The 12,821-nt window shown below is 45.2% G+C and overlaps 6 protein-coding genes across 6 annotated transcripts; 3 read left to right on the forward strand and 3 right to left on the reverse strand.

Annotated features, from left to right (window-relative positions):
* Nucleotides 1-195: 195 nt before the first annotated feature.
* Nucleotides 196-1,548, forward strand: SPPG_05633 (uncharacterized protein; the record flags this gene model as incomplete). The annotated part of the gene is made up of 1 exon (XM_016753842.1): nt 196-1,548. The coding sequence occupies one exon, from the start codon at nt 196-198 to the stop codon at nt 1,546-1,548; it is 1,353 nt and encodes a 450-aa protein (XP_016607430.1).
* A 3,387-nt stretch (nt 1,549-4,935) lies between these two features.
* Nucleotides 4,936-6,252, reverse strand: SPPG_05634 (uncharacterized protein). The gene is made up of 2 exons (XM_016753843.1): nt 6,064-6,252; nt 4,936-5,983 (listed from the first exon to the last, which is right to left on the reverse strand). The coding sequence occupies exons 1-2, from the start codon at nt 6,154-6,156 to the stop codon at nt 5,165-5,167; spliced, it is 912 nt and encodes a 303-aa protein (XP_016607431.1). The 5' UTR covers nt 6,157-6,252; the 3' UTR covers nt 4,936-5,164.
* A 532-nt stretch (nt 6,253-6,784) lies between these two features.
* On the reverse strand, nt 6,785-7,907 carry SPPG_05635 (uncharacterized protein). Its single transcript, XM_016753844.1, has 3 exons — nt 7,822-7,907; nt 7,447-7,742; nt 6,785-7,252 (listed from the first exon to the last, which is right to left on the reverse strand). Exons 2-3 carry the CDS (start codon nt 7,702-7,704, stop codon nt 6,932-6,934), a joined length of 579 nt encoding a protein of 192 aa, XP_016607432.1. The 5' UTR covers nt 7,705-7,742; nt 7,822-7,907; the 3' UTR covers nt 6,785-6,931.
* Nucleotides 7,908-8,233: 326 nt separating this feature from the next.
* On the forward strand, nt 8,234-9,674 carry SPPG_05636 (uncharacterized protein; the record flags this gene model as incomplete). The annotated part of the gene is made up of 2 exons (XM_016753845.1): nt 8,234-8,870; nt 8,930-9,674. The coding sequence occupies 2 exons, from the start codon at nt 8,234-8,236 to the stop codon at nt 9,550-9,552; spliced, it is 1,260 nt and encodes a 419-aa protein (XP_016607433.1). The 3' UTR covers nt 9,553-9,674.
* Nucleotides 9,675-9,921: 247 nt separating this feature from the next.
* SPPG_05637 (uncharacterized protein) lies at nt 9,922-12,052 on the forward strand. The gene is made up of 12 exons (XM_016753846.1): nt 9,922-10,102; nt 10,171-10,287; nt 10,344-10,388; nt 10,469-10,503; nt 10,564-10,694; nt 10,758-10,816; nt 10,883-10,984; nt 11,055-11,096; nt 11,165-11,246; nt 11,305-11,462; nt 11,523-11,540; nt 11,601-12,052. The coding sequence occupies exons 1-12, from the start codon at nt 10,040-10,042 to the stop codon at nt 11,784-11,786; spliced, it is 1,038 nt and encodes a 345-aa protein (XP_016607434.1). The 5' UTR covers nt 9,922-10,039; the 3' UTR covers nt 11,787-12,052.
* Nucleotides 11,772-12,791, reverse strand: SPPG_05638 (uncharacterized protein). The gene is made up of 2 exons (XM_016753847.1): nt 12,273-12,791; nt 11,772-12,199 (listed from the first exon to the last, which is right to left on the reverse strand). Exons 1-2 carry the CDS (start codon nt 12,753-12,755, stop codon nt 12,056-12,058), a joined length of 627 nt encoding a protein of 208 aa, XP_016607435.1. The 5' UTR covers nt 12,756-12,791; the 3' UTR covers nt 11,772-12,055.
* Nucleotides 12,792-12,821: the final 30 nt, after the last annotated feature.

A 12,821-nucleotide genomic window follows, 5' to 3' on the forward strand; every position in this document is an offset into this window, starting at 1 on the left:
TTCAAAAACAGGCTTCAAGTCCTTACTTGATTCTATAAGTGGCTCGTCCTCTCAGCAAATTCATTTATCGTTGGAAATCCTACTACTACCTTTGCAGTGAAAACACCTAGTGAAGTAAGGTCTATTCTAGGTATTACAGATGTTGACCTATCGGGTAAGCAGAATGCAAGTCCCTTGCTTGATTCCATTGCATCGATGTCACCTATGAGCAATATGTTTGTTATGGGAGATGATGTAAATGGATTTGTTCTCGAAAATGATACTACAGTCCGAAGTATCTTGAACATTGTTGACTACGCACCAGACATATCAGCACTACAAGCGAACGTCTCTACATTGCAAGGGAACGTCTCTACATTACAAGCGAATGTCTCTACATTACAATCGAGTATCTCAACAAAACAAGATGTTCTCACAAACAGTAGTCCATTATCGGTGGCAGCCATCATTTCCAACGATACCGCTGATTCAACATCACCCATCACTGGAGCACTTCAAGTGAAGGGTGGAGCAGGAATCGCTAAGAAACTATGGGTTTCTGGTGCACAAATGACCGTCCAAAATACTAACTATAGTGTTGGACAAACCAATACCCTCATGTTTTCACACGCAACGCAAAATATATGTTCTATACAATCCTATTTGCCTGGTAGTAACAATGTAGACCTGAATTTCTATGTCGGACAAAACAACGCATCTATTCAAAGTATGTCGCTTAATGGAGCAACCGGAAATGCTTATTTTGATAGAGATGTCATCATCGGAAACACCAGTGTAAATGCTTTAAGAAGCATTCAGGTCAAGAATGTAGACACAGGAACAAATGCTTGTTCGATTTTGTATCTAACTGCATCCGGTGGTTCGTCTGTTCTTTTTATGAATGGAAGTAATCGTTCAGTTGATGGAGCGCAGAATTGTTTGACTCTTCGTAATGACGTGGGTGCCTTGCGCCTTCAATCTCAGGGAGCAAAAGGTATTTACGTTTATCCTAACACAGGTAATGTCGTTGTTGAAAGCACCACTCCAGCGTTATTGAGTACAACTGGCGCTTTGGTGGTTGCAGGTGGACTTGCGGTCGGTGCCCATGTCGTATCAGGTGGAAACCTTTATGCAAATACAGCGGTCTACGCTAATGGACAAAAATGTGCGACTGAACAATGGGTCTCTACACAAGTACAAGCCTTCCCTAAGATTCAGGTGTTCAAGATGCTAACTAAAGATGTAATCACAACTGGTAGCGGAACAAAGACATTCTATGTTTCTACAGCCGGCCGGGCATTGATACGCTATACCATCAACTTGCATGGCACCAATAATGCAGGAGGAACGCTCAATGTGTATCTAGGAACTAATGCCGGTTCGATGCCGTCAGTCTTTTCCAGTGATTTTAACTATAATGCTGGAGTGAACAGAACAATTTATGCCTCATTCATCGTGTCGGGTTTAGTTCCTGATGTAGCATATTTTACCAATTTTTCAGCAGTAAATGCAGCACCGGACATAAGTGCAGACGTAACAATTATAGAGATTACGGAACTTGGTGCTTAGAACTCGAACGAGTGCCGTTATTAAAAAAAATGAAGCTATGAAGACATAAAAATGCAGCGCGCGGACATTGCTGGTCATTCAGTTTTCAATATAAGAGATGCTGTAAAGGGCGACATGGATAAATTTTGGAAATTTTGTGAAAGTATGTTAAGAGGGGACAAGAGCAGGGTAATTCTCTATTTACCCCAAACACCTGAAAATGAACATATCTTTCAAGAGATTCTCTCCATCATCCACTTGAAGAAACTCGACCAATTATGCTTCAAGCGTAGTGGTTATCTCGCTATTCTCAACAATTTTGTATTGTTGGGTCATTCGAGAAACGAACGGCTGTTTTTTTTAGAGATGAGAGTCAAATAGAATGCATTTCATATCCGTACGGTCTACCAAAGACGACTTTATAACCATGTTTGATGACCTACATCAAGGATCATTCAAAAACATGATCAAAGACTTCTCTGATATTCTACAAACGAAGCAATTCTCGCTGTCATTTCAAGACCCTACATTATCTGATACAAACCATAATGGCTTCATAAATTATTCGTCTATAGCATTTTTCAGAAATCGAAAGCATCTTATCACCATAAACCTGAAAACCCTAATGCCTGTCATCAAGGATCCTACGCTAGATAAAAGGGCGATCTGCAAATGCATATTGCAGCATCAGGAAACTCTATTGGACATGGATGACCACATTATGAATGTGGGGAAAGAATACGCTCAGTTGAAGAATATTGCTTCTAAAGGTACTTAAAATGCACGCTGAATAATCTTCCACTCATGATAATAAAAATGCGCATTTCGATGCGTTGCGATACTTGTACAGGCTTTAGAGAATATCAACTCTGCATATGTCTGAAATGCGCTGTGTATTCCTGCTATGAATGTTTGGATAAACTAAAAAACTATTCGCATGGTCGAAATCATGCTATCGTTCATCATGATTGTCAACAGTACATATCTACTGCTTTCGCCGCTCGCCGTGCTGGCATCCCTGCCGGGATTGGACGCTCCGCGCCCGGCATGCATGAAGAAAGAAAACGAAATCCCAGGGCTACATGTAAAAAAGTAGCATCAAAAGCGGCGGAAGATGCCGGGCGCGGAGCGGCCAATCCCGGCTGGTATGCCTCGAAGGTAATGTTGAGATGGGATGAGTTCTGACGCCTGAGTTGCCTACATGAAATATGCAACCAGTTTTTCAGCAGGAAACCAACGAGGCCATTTAAACAGATGCATATTTCTATTTAGTTCTATCTTTTTCATCAATTGAACCAAATTTATACAGCTTTTTCCCAAAAATCATGGAGTGTATTTTGTGTCCCCCCTCTTTTCTCATAAAAATGCTATGTAGGGAGAACATGTAGCAAGAGCTTCCGTTCTTCGCCGTTCTGTGACCACTTGCAGCACCCCATGGCAGAGAAATCTTGAAGGAGTTCCTAGCCCAGAAGGGAGCTTAATCTTAAAGTGGGGGAGTGTGACAGAATTCTTCTGTCAGTGCTATGGTTATACTGGTTAGATGTGGTTCCAAACTAGTGGTCACATGACTTTGCTGATGGTGTCAGCATTCATTTGACCAGAATTAGATAAATAAGCAGATTTAGCCATTTCTGGCTAAATTAGATGAGTATCCTGACACACTAGCATCTGCCCCTTTTAATCAAGTGGCATAGTGTATTTAGGATGACTTGTCTCACTTGTGATTGGCTATAAATGGTGCAATAGGCTGACAAATAGTTTAGGATGACATGTACAAGATCTGATTGGGTAGTTAGGATATAGCATTTGTCAGCCCCTTTGTCTATAAAAAGAGGACCTCTCTGAGGCCCCTCAAAGGAGGAAAATAACAAGTAGTAACCAACTCTTCCCTAGTTTTCTGTTGTCTTCTTGTCCCTGCTAGCCTGTTACAATGAGTCTGGATCACAGGTGAGCGGCCTTGCGTTGGTGAGTGTTTGACTGGCATCATTCTCAGTTTTGTGAAGTCTGTTTCTGAAATGAGAGAAAAGGTTTCCGAGTAGCTACCTGAGTGGATCTTGGTTTGCACAAGGGTTTCAGTATGACTGAATAAGGTTTTCAGCTGAATTTGAGAGGGGAAGGCACTTCGTCGTGCTTCTCCACCATGTAACAGATTTTTTTGTTGGTAGACTATGGTAAAGACAACTTGGGTCTCCTAGCAGGTTGTGTAGGTGTCCGTACTAGGAATCATAGTCTCCGAATCCTTTCTTTGGGTGTCGATAGCAAATTGGGGGTGAGAGGCAAGGAGAATTGGTTAGTTGTGAACTGAGCAGGATTTAGAGGCTTCAGTGCAGGTGATCAGGCCGTTGAAGCACTCTGTTAGGTTCCTGTTAACCTAAGATTGGAGTTGAGAAGCTAGTTGTGGGGATTTAGTGTCACTATGGCTTCTGCCCCTGACTTATTCTATTGAATACATCCTTTTTATACAAGATTTTTTGGATAAACTGTTAAACTAAACTAAACTAATGGGTGCCACTGCACCGCAACTGATTTATTGGTGGCGGTACTGATCTCTTCCTTTTCCGCACTAGCTCGGGCCTCCACAGGTTGTACGAGGCAGGCTGAAATCTAATGCACCAATTGCCATCCTCGAACCGGTTTTTTCGGTCGCGGTAACCCAATCGGTGGAGTTGGTCACGCGATTCGTGCTTCCCGCGTGGCTGACTCGCGATCTCTCAAAGACGTCCTCGTCGTTACAGGCATGATGATTGGAATAGAAAAATGGATGAAAACCTGGGAAATGGGCAGAGAAGGCGGGTTTATATAGAAATATGACAACTGCGCATTGGACCCGTTTTTCAATGGTGGAGCAACTGCAGAATCAATCATTTATTGCCGCACATATTGGACCCGTTTTTTTGTTTATCTTCGTGAGGTTCACAATAAATGTGGTTAATTCAACTGGCTGCAATGCTCCGTGGCACTGACATTTCTATTTTCCCACATTCGAGTGTGGCGCAGTGGGATTGGTCATCAGGTCCCGCTTGTGAAGTGGTCAACAACAAGCGAACAAACGAGAACTGGCGTGCTGAACATTTTTGAAGGCCTTTTGATTTTCTTTGAACCTAAACTGTAAACCTCATCGGGATACGATAGGATAACCACAGAAACCTCCCAACCGACGATACGTCACGAAAATGTCGGCCTTAAAATACCTGCGAGCCCGCTTTACCGTGTTTTCCCATGTTCACCGATACAAGGGTGTCAATGGTGGAGTGCGCAAGTTGAAATGCTGGTTTAGGAGAAGTTGGATGAGCGGGTATCTATGACGGGAGGAGCTTGGAAGGAACTTGTCTTGGAAGAGGATAGTCAACAAGGGATGAATGTATTGAGCATGGTGCATCAACAGGGCCGTTCAAGGGAATGTGTAAATATGGTATCAGCAATCAATTATGATATTAAATTCTATGGTACTTCCACAGATTGGTCTCATTCACTACAAGAAGGCTGATTCTGAGTGTTACTACGATATACCGTTCACATCAAAACCTCATTTCTAAATCGCCACACTGGGATATAAATGACCTTCTTTCGGGTTATCGTTTACACAAGACGGTATCCTCATCTTATACTGATGGGAGATGCCTGGTGCATATTACTTCTATGCAACTTTAACCTGTCCACCAATAGCAACTTCCTCACCGACTGGTCCAATCCGGGCCGTTGAACTACTGCTCCTTCTCAACCCAATCTTTTCCAAAAATGAATTCTTGCGTCTTGGCATAGGAGTCATTGGAGCTGCGCGCAGTTCTTCCCCTTTCTTGTCCTCTTCCGAGTTGGATGCGCGGCGACTCTTTTTCAATAGTGATCTCTGGTGTCTGACAGGTGCCGGGGTAGAGGGCGTCGTCAATGTAGGCGATCGTGGACGCTTGGCAGGGAGGGAGCCTACTGTATCTGTTTCGGTTTCTGGCAGTGTATTTTCTGTTGTAGTTCGATCAAGACTTGCTGGTGGTTTTATCTGGCCCGTCGAAGCGAGTTTGATGAAGCGGGGGTAACTCCCCAATCGAAGCATATCGTACACTTTGTCCATGACTGCATCCAAAACACCAGGGTAGACCGCACCCTTATCGTCAATCTCTGCCACAATACGCTTCCTAACTGCACCATTGATGTTCAGCTCCTGGTCAGCGCCAGGCGTCAAGAAAGTAGCAACAAGTATTTTCAGCTTCTGTTGCAGTACAGCATGGTCCGAGGGTGACAGTACTATATCTGCCAGACTGGCCCGTGAATGGCGACGAAGGCTTGGAATAGACCCCGTTGTGGATTCTGAAGACACGGAGCGACGGTGTATTTCGGAATCATTCTGTCGCTGATTGGCAGCAACGTAACTGGAGTATATTTGGCTAGCTTCTTTCCGATATTCAGACGCAAGAAGCCAGAATGAGAGATTTTCTGAAGTGTGTTCCGATTTGAGAAAACGCTTTTAAGAATTAAAGAAAACACCAAAGTCAATTCAACAAGATAACAAGGGGGGATCACATTAAACCAAAGCAAACCAACCTCAAAGTCTTGCAACGAGTAAGGTGTTTGCGCCTCGTTGTTCAAAATCGTTCTTAAATGCACCCGAACCGCAGACGATGTTCTCAATGTCATGGCTTCAAAAGCTCAATTTTCCACCTCAGTTGGAAGAAATTAAACGCACAGCGCTTTATAGTTCCAACCCTCCGATCGACCAACGCTTGAATTGTCAAATGGATTCCGACAGTTTCCATTGAAAATAACAAGCCCATCCACATCCCATGGTCCTATGCTGTAAATACAAAGGAGACACAAAGCTAGAATTAGTCCAGCTTGACCGCAACATGTTGAAAAACAAGACATTGTGTAAAATGAGGCGTCATTGAATATAATGCCCATGTTTGCAAATCATTTCTTGTTTAGCTTTACATCTCTATAGGATTTAATTTTGCATTAAGGTTCTATTTTTGGTGACGCTTAAAAGTGAAAGCGCTCAAAGTATCCATGGAAAGAAAGAGGGTTTGAACATGGGGTCCCATATCCAATGACTATTGAAAGCTGTATTTGGCAGTGGGTTGTGAATAAGCATCAATGGCTGACCGGCGTGGAAAGTCAGATGTGTGTTCAGGATCCGTCAATTGCTTGCTATTGCTTGCTTTAGCATAAACTTAACGCACGAGACGCGTCGAACACCCCTTGTTGAATTGGCATTCTCGCCTAACGATCTATGATAGAAACTAGAAGAATGACAATGAAAACACGTCTGGCAAAGTGCATTATATGCATTATTCAAATCATTCAACCATCATAGGGGAAATGTACAATTACGTTAAATTAAAAAGGCCAATGTACAGCTACAAGAAACTAAAAAAAGCATCCACAAGAAGGCACTAAATAAATACGACTTTTATCACATTCCACAAATGCCAGTTACCCTAATGGCATTGACGCTTTCGACAGGAACACATTGTTCATCTTCCATATCCATCATATCTGCTTCCAAAGGATCGTCAACTATCACCGCGCTCTCCGATTTGGGTTGGGTGTACACAGGGAGACACCAAGGAGAGGCAAGGGTAGACGCAAAAGTATCGGTTGGTCCTTGTGGGCGCCGAACAACAGTGTTGGCATCTTGGACAAGAGAATTAAGGAGAGATGTCGTCGGTGAAGATGAAGAATCCGCGGGAGCGTAGGCCTGGAATACTGCAACCGAAGGACGCTTGGGGCGGTGCTGCAGAATGAAAGGGAGGAGGACGAGGAGCGAGCGGTTAGACACGGTCGTATGGATTACGGAACTCCAGTGGAAATCCATGGCGTGCGCCCAACATGGGAGAAAAACGCTTGTCTTGTCCAATTGGCTTTCCGAGAAAAAAAAAAAGAAAAAGAAAGAAACACCATCAGCAGATCGCGCTCTCAATACCCTACCTCATCTGTATCCTCATCATCACTATCACACCCGCCTTTTCGCTTTTTATTAGACATCATACCAGCTTGAGTCCAAGGTTCAGCAGCAGGGGCAAAGAGACTGTTGTTGACGAACGGGGCAGGGTTGAATTGGGAAACATTGGACGTGCCCTGTGATGGGAAAAGATAGGGATGTGGATGGGTTTGCGACTCGGCTGCTGGGGCAGACCCCACAATCGCAGGATGAGGTAAAGGAGAAGGATAGATTAAGCTCTCCATATCAAATTGCTTTGAAGGGGAAAATGCCGAGGTGATCTCTAGAGATCACCATGAAAACTCGGAGATCAGCAACCGTGACCCCGATATACTCGTTGAAAATCACATCCATCGCTCTACCTTTGCTGCCAAAATATTCCAACACGTTTCGTACGATGGATAATCCACAAAGAAATCACAACCGACGTGGGAGAAACGCAGCAGCGAGGAAAGGAAGGGAAAAGGGTGGAGGGGGATCTTTATATAAGCTAGACGATGATAAATGGGAATGTTCAGATTATTTCATTTATGGCATGAAGGGAGGTGGGCGCGGCAGTGCACGCGATCTGATTGGACAATCATGGAAAGGGACAGGAGTGGCGGTTACTATTCGTGGAAACAAACAAAATGCAATTTATGCGAGAGGAGCGAGTATCGAACGGCTGAGTGTTCCAGAGCTTGCCATTTTTGGGGATATCGTTGAAAGTTCAGACGGCACACACCTCGCACAAAAGCAACGCTGGCAAAGTGACTGCGCATAATAATGTATGCCATGGCAACATCCCCTGCATCCTTCGTCGTCGCCATCCCGGCGTCGTCGCAGAGTTGGATCGCGTCGACTCATCTTCTCGCGTCGCACGGGGCAGTGGCAACCATGGAGTCGTCTTTCCTCTCTCAGCTGCGTTCTATTCCCATCAAGTCGGTGGTGTCCATATCTCTGTACTTTTTAACGTTTGGTGCATGTCTTACCATTGCCCTATCCCGAGCGCTGAGATCACTACCTTACACGATCGCCGCGTGGATATACACCCCTATAGCTCTCGCCTCCTTGTATATTACTTGGACCGAAATTTTCAAATTCATCGAAAATGACTACCAAACCTTTGGGGGCAATAGTACCTTGACCGACTACTTGACCGAGAGCGACTGGTTCGACGCGGCATATGTGGCGGTGACGCGCAACCCCGATGGTTGGTGGTGGAGCGTTCAGTTGTTGAATGTCGCCGCCGTTATTGTTGCCCTTATTTGGAGTGAGGGTGTACATCATTGGGCTCGGAAAACCGTCAAGGGGGGGCCGGGATTGATTAGAGCAGGTCTTGGTAGCGCTCTGGCCTACGTTTTGCTGGGATTTTTGGGCGCCATGAGTGTTTGCTTTGCTTCCTTTTTGGTGCAAAGAAGTGTGATAGAAAGTAAGTTATTCTCACTTCTCGATCTCGCAGTGTACTCATCTGTTGACTCACGTTTTCAGGAACCTACGTACTAAAGTCATCTCCTCGACTCACGCCTAGCGTCTTCCTTCTCTTTGGATTCTACGTTCTAGGAGTAGCCTATACGCCCTATATCGAACCATCTTCCGTGCTGTTTGGAGTCAATCTAAAGCTCCTTCATCTTGCTCTACTTCTGCCCGTCTTGGGCGCGGCTGGACCAGTTTTGATTCACAGGCCAAAGACAATCACATCCACCACAAACCTGTCAAGCCAAAAAGGCATCGAAAGTTTGTACACCTTCTTGGCGATTGCAAACCTAGTCTCCTACGGTTTCGCGACGTACCAGCGTTGGCAAGACTGGAGCGGTCTCAACGTTCCGGAAATCCTGCAGAGACAGGCCGATGCTGTGTACGATAACCCGTGTCAAGTGAGCATCACTGCGGACCTTGCATTCTCCGGCCTGATTGCCGTACTATTCCTCGCTAGCGAAGTCCGGAAAGGTGTTAAGGCGGGCCTGGTTGCACCTCTTCACGGTTTCTTGGTAGTCTTTGGGGGGATGATCGCTTCGCCGATTGTTGGAATCGCGGTGGTGCTACCTGCGTTTTTGGCATGGCGTGAAGGGTGGGTTAGGAAGGAAGTAGGTGCCAAGAGCAAAGCAGCATAAGAGCGGCATTATTTAGTGCCACATGTTTTCTGTTGTTGTTTGTTGTTCTTTATAGTTGGATACCGTTGTAGAGTGTATTGTATTTGAGATGCGGTAAAAATATTACTGTGAGGTAACCGAGATCAGTGAGGTAGCCTCAATGTATGACGCAGAGCAGTAGTTGCCGCGAGATCTTGTCCAAGTGCAACACAGGTCGAAAATATCCCCTTACTGGTCTTTGGAGTCCTGTTTCGTACTTTAGGTGTCATCAGGGCAAAGTATCGATTGTATCGGGGCATGTCCCCTTTGTAAAGAAACACCAACCATGGGCGAAGGACAGATTGGACAAGGCATGGAGCTTACGTCACGCGTATTCATGCTCACAAGAACGCGCATCGCGACCATCACCTTTGAAGTCGAGCCTGCCTCGCAATTGGCAAAAACACAATCCCGACACCATCCCCAGCAAACGCAAACAACTACACTGTAAACAGACACTTTAAAGAATATGACTGCTATATTCAACGAAGGGAACATGGACGTTGGTGGAAATCATCGGATTGAGCCTGATGTATGAGCATTTTTTCGCAACCCCCGTCGGCGCATTTCCAACTTTTCTACTTCGATCACCTATTATAGCATGAAGGCTTATCCTACCACAAATGGTACAATATACCATGCGCCGATCTTCTTGCAGCATCGAAACAGCAGTTGGTGGTGATTCCCGGGGATGTATCTGTTGAGCAAGCTTGCGAGGTAGGTGTGTTTTTCGAATATAAAGCAACAGGAGATGATTCAACGGTTCTTTTCAGACTTTGATTAAGAATGGGATTTCGTCTGCGCCTGTTTGGGATAAGGTAGGTAGGGATACGGCAAACCGTTTCGGTTAATGGCGCCCGGAAACGCTGGTAGACAGCTCAGCGTGATTCATTGGCAGGAACGGAGCACTTTTGTGGGAATGTTTGACTACCGGTAAGATCATACAGTCACATCAAATCTGCAACCGTTAGCATAACACCTTTCCCCCGACAGGGACGTGGTCACCTATGTGCTAATAGGACTAAGCAAAGACGCACCTCTCGACGATTCAACACCGATGGAGCTGAAAGAGTTGGTAAAACGGGCACGTGCACATCAACCCGTTCCAGCAAAGCTTGCAGCAGGTATTCTATCGCAATGGTCTTTTATAAATATTACCTGTGCCGCCTGATAACCTTGTTTATCAGATATCTCACACAAAAACCCGTTTTATTCCGTCATGGAGGAAACACCCCTTTTGCAAGTCGTAAGTTGAGAGTTCTACATCTTCAGCTTGTTTATACTATCCTCAAACTTTGTCGATCGGCATTAGGCAGATCTTTTCTCCAAGGGAATTCACCGTGTCGCAGTGAGGGACGGGGAATTGAGAGGCATTATTTCACAGAGCACTGTTATTCAATATTTGTACAATAATGTAGGTGCTTCTTGTTCTCCAGTTGCACAGTAATGACGGACTCAAGCTGTGTTGCACTCTATTCCACTAGTTGAAGCTGTTTCCGGATGTTCAGCAAATCTTTGCTAAACCGGTACGTTGGATGAGTACACAAACATAACTACACACATTCTGGTTAATTACGGTTCTCGTGTATGATAGTTACGCGAACTGGGTCTGGGTAGCAAATCCGTCGTTGCAGTCGACGCGCAAACAACCGTCCTGGAAGCCTTGAAAATCATGGGTAACCTTCGACTATCTCTCCTTCGCGCATATACCATTATCTTACAAATTCCTTCTAGCCAAAAATGATGTGTCTTCTTTAGCCGTATTGAACGACAGTGGTGGCATCGTGGCGAATTTGAGCATGTCAGACATCAAATGGGTCATGCGATCATTTCGGTTTAATTTGCTCTGGGAGACTTGTTTGCATTTTGTTGGGTTCATTGATTCCGAACAGGTAAGGTCTACATATCGCGGATCATATGAATTCATACTAATAACACTTCGTTCGGACCAGGGCCTGATGGACGGGAAGGTACACATCCCTTTCTCTACCGCACAAGTAGCAGTTGCTCACTAAACACTCTTGCCATAGGACAAGCTTCCTGTCTTTGACGTTCTTGAAACATCAACATTAGGCTATGCTGTTGGGAAGATGGTAGCAACACGCGCACACCGCGTCTGGGTTGTGGAGCGGGCGGGCGGACCACCTGTGTCGGTGGTGACGTTGACGGATGTATTTAGGGTGATTACGCCAGCAGATAAGATGGAGGAAGAATGAGCTTTTGTTTTTTCTGATTTGGGGAGAGAGTGGAGTTTGATGGTTTTCGGGGGCAATCGGCCTTCTATTCCGAGGGAAAACAGGTGATTGTGTCGATGAGCAGCATACCAGTCATGAAAACGTTTCCCAAGGATAACGTGGTTGTGTAAATTTGATATTCCATCCGTAAACTTGTAAACTTGGGTTGGCACGGTTATTCCGCTGGTGGATATCTTCATCTCTCTATATTCGATTGAACTATCAATCCCATTAATGGTCGAAATCATCTACTATATGCCAGTTTCTGCAGTTTGCGCCTCCAATTTTTCAACTTCTATTTCCTCCAAGTACTTCTGATCCGCCTGGTCGGCAATAATTGCCCGTTCACGCTCCGTCAACCCTGGTCGTCCATAGCCAAGCTTTTCCAGATTTCGCTGCATTGAAACAAAAATGCAATCAGCCTACATGATCACTCAAATACAATCCTCACACGTATCAGAAAAGTACCTGTTGAATTTGGAAGCACTTTTTAAACGCCTTATTCTTCTCAGAACAAAGAGAAGACCTCTCCATCCACGACCCATTCCTTAAACAGTCAGCATATGCCCAATTTAGATCCGCACAATTATTTCTTGCAGTGATCTGCAGCGCATGCGGGGCGAGTTTGTGGGCTACAGCTGAGGCCAGTGCTTCGCGTTCCTCTTGAATAATTTTTTGGAGACAGTCCCGTTCGGCAGGGGTAGTAGGAGGACCAGGAAGAGGGTGGTAAGGATTTTCCCATACTTCGGGGGCAATGTGAATTTTCTCTGCTACGGGATCAGATCTTGGTATTGTTGGCGTAGGTTCCTCAGGTTGCGGCCGGCTGGTGGTGGGTTTTGAGGAGAGGCCAAGGGAGCGGAGAGTCCAATTCCATGCGGACGACAAAGTGGACGGCTGGGATGTGCTAGTCGTATTCTCGCGGTCTACCCGCGCATCGTCCTGTAGTGTCATTATGCAGTAATGGAATGATCTTCCGAAACCATATTCGCAGTGGGATCTCCGTTCAGGTTGTTGCCA

This window comes from Spizellomyces punctatus (assembly GCF_000182565.1).
Source record: "Spizellomyces punctatus DAOM BR117 chromosome Unknown supercont1.9, whole genome shotgun sequence".
In the NCBI taxonomy this organism is placed as follows: Eukaryota; Fungi; Chytridiomycota; class Chytridiomycetes; order Spizellomycetales; family Spizellomycetaceae; genus Spizellomyces; species Spizellomyces punctatus.

Excerpts from the sequence above, each read along its gene's own strand:
- SPPG_05634 (XM_016753843.1), bottom strand. The coding sequence starts at position 6,156 with ATGACATTGAGAACATCGTCTGCGGTTCGGGTGCATTTAAGAACGATT. Across the intron at positions 5,984-6,063 it reads ACTCGTTGCAAGACTTTGAG|CGTTTTCTCAAATCGGAACA; the intron begins GTTGGTTTGCTT and ends AATTCTTAAAAG.
- SPPG_05635 (XM_016753844.1), bottom strand. The coding sequence starts at position 7,704 with ATGGAGAGCTTAATCTATCCTTCTCCTTTACCTCATCCTGCGATTGTG. Across the intron at positions 7,253-7,446 it reads ATGATGAGGATACAGATGAG|CACCGCCCCAAGCGTCCTTC; the intron begins GTAGGGTATTGA and ends TTCATTCTGCAG.
- SPPG_05637 (XM_016753846.1), top strand. The coding sequence starts at position 10,040 with ATGACTGCTATATTCAACGAAGGGAACATGGACGTTGGTGGAAATCAT. Across the intron at positions 10,288-10,343 it reads CTGTTGAGCAAGCTTGCGAG|ACTTTGATTAAGAATGGGAT; the intron begins GTAGGTGTGTTT and ends GGTTCTTTTCAG. Across the intron at positions 10,504-10,563 it reads GTGGGAATGTTTGACTACCG|GGACGTGGTCACCTATGTGC; the intron begins GTAAGATCATAC and ends TTCCCCCGACAG.
- SPPG_05638 (XM_016753847.1), bottom strand. The coding sequence starts at position 12,755 with ATGACACTACAGGACGATGCGCGGGTAGACCGCGAGAATACGACTAGC. Across the intron at positions 12,200-12,272 it reads AGTGCTTCCAAATTCAACAG|CGAAATCTGGAAAAGCTTGG; the intron begins GTACTTTTCTGA and ends GTTTCAATGCAG.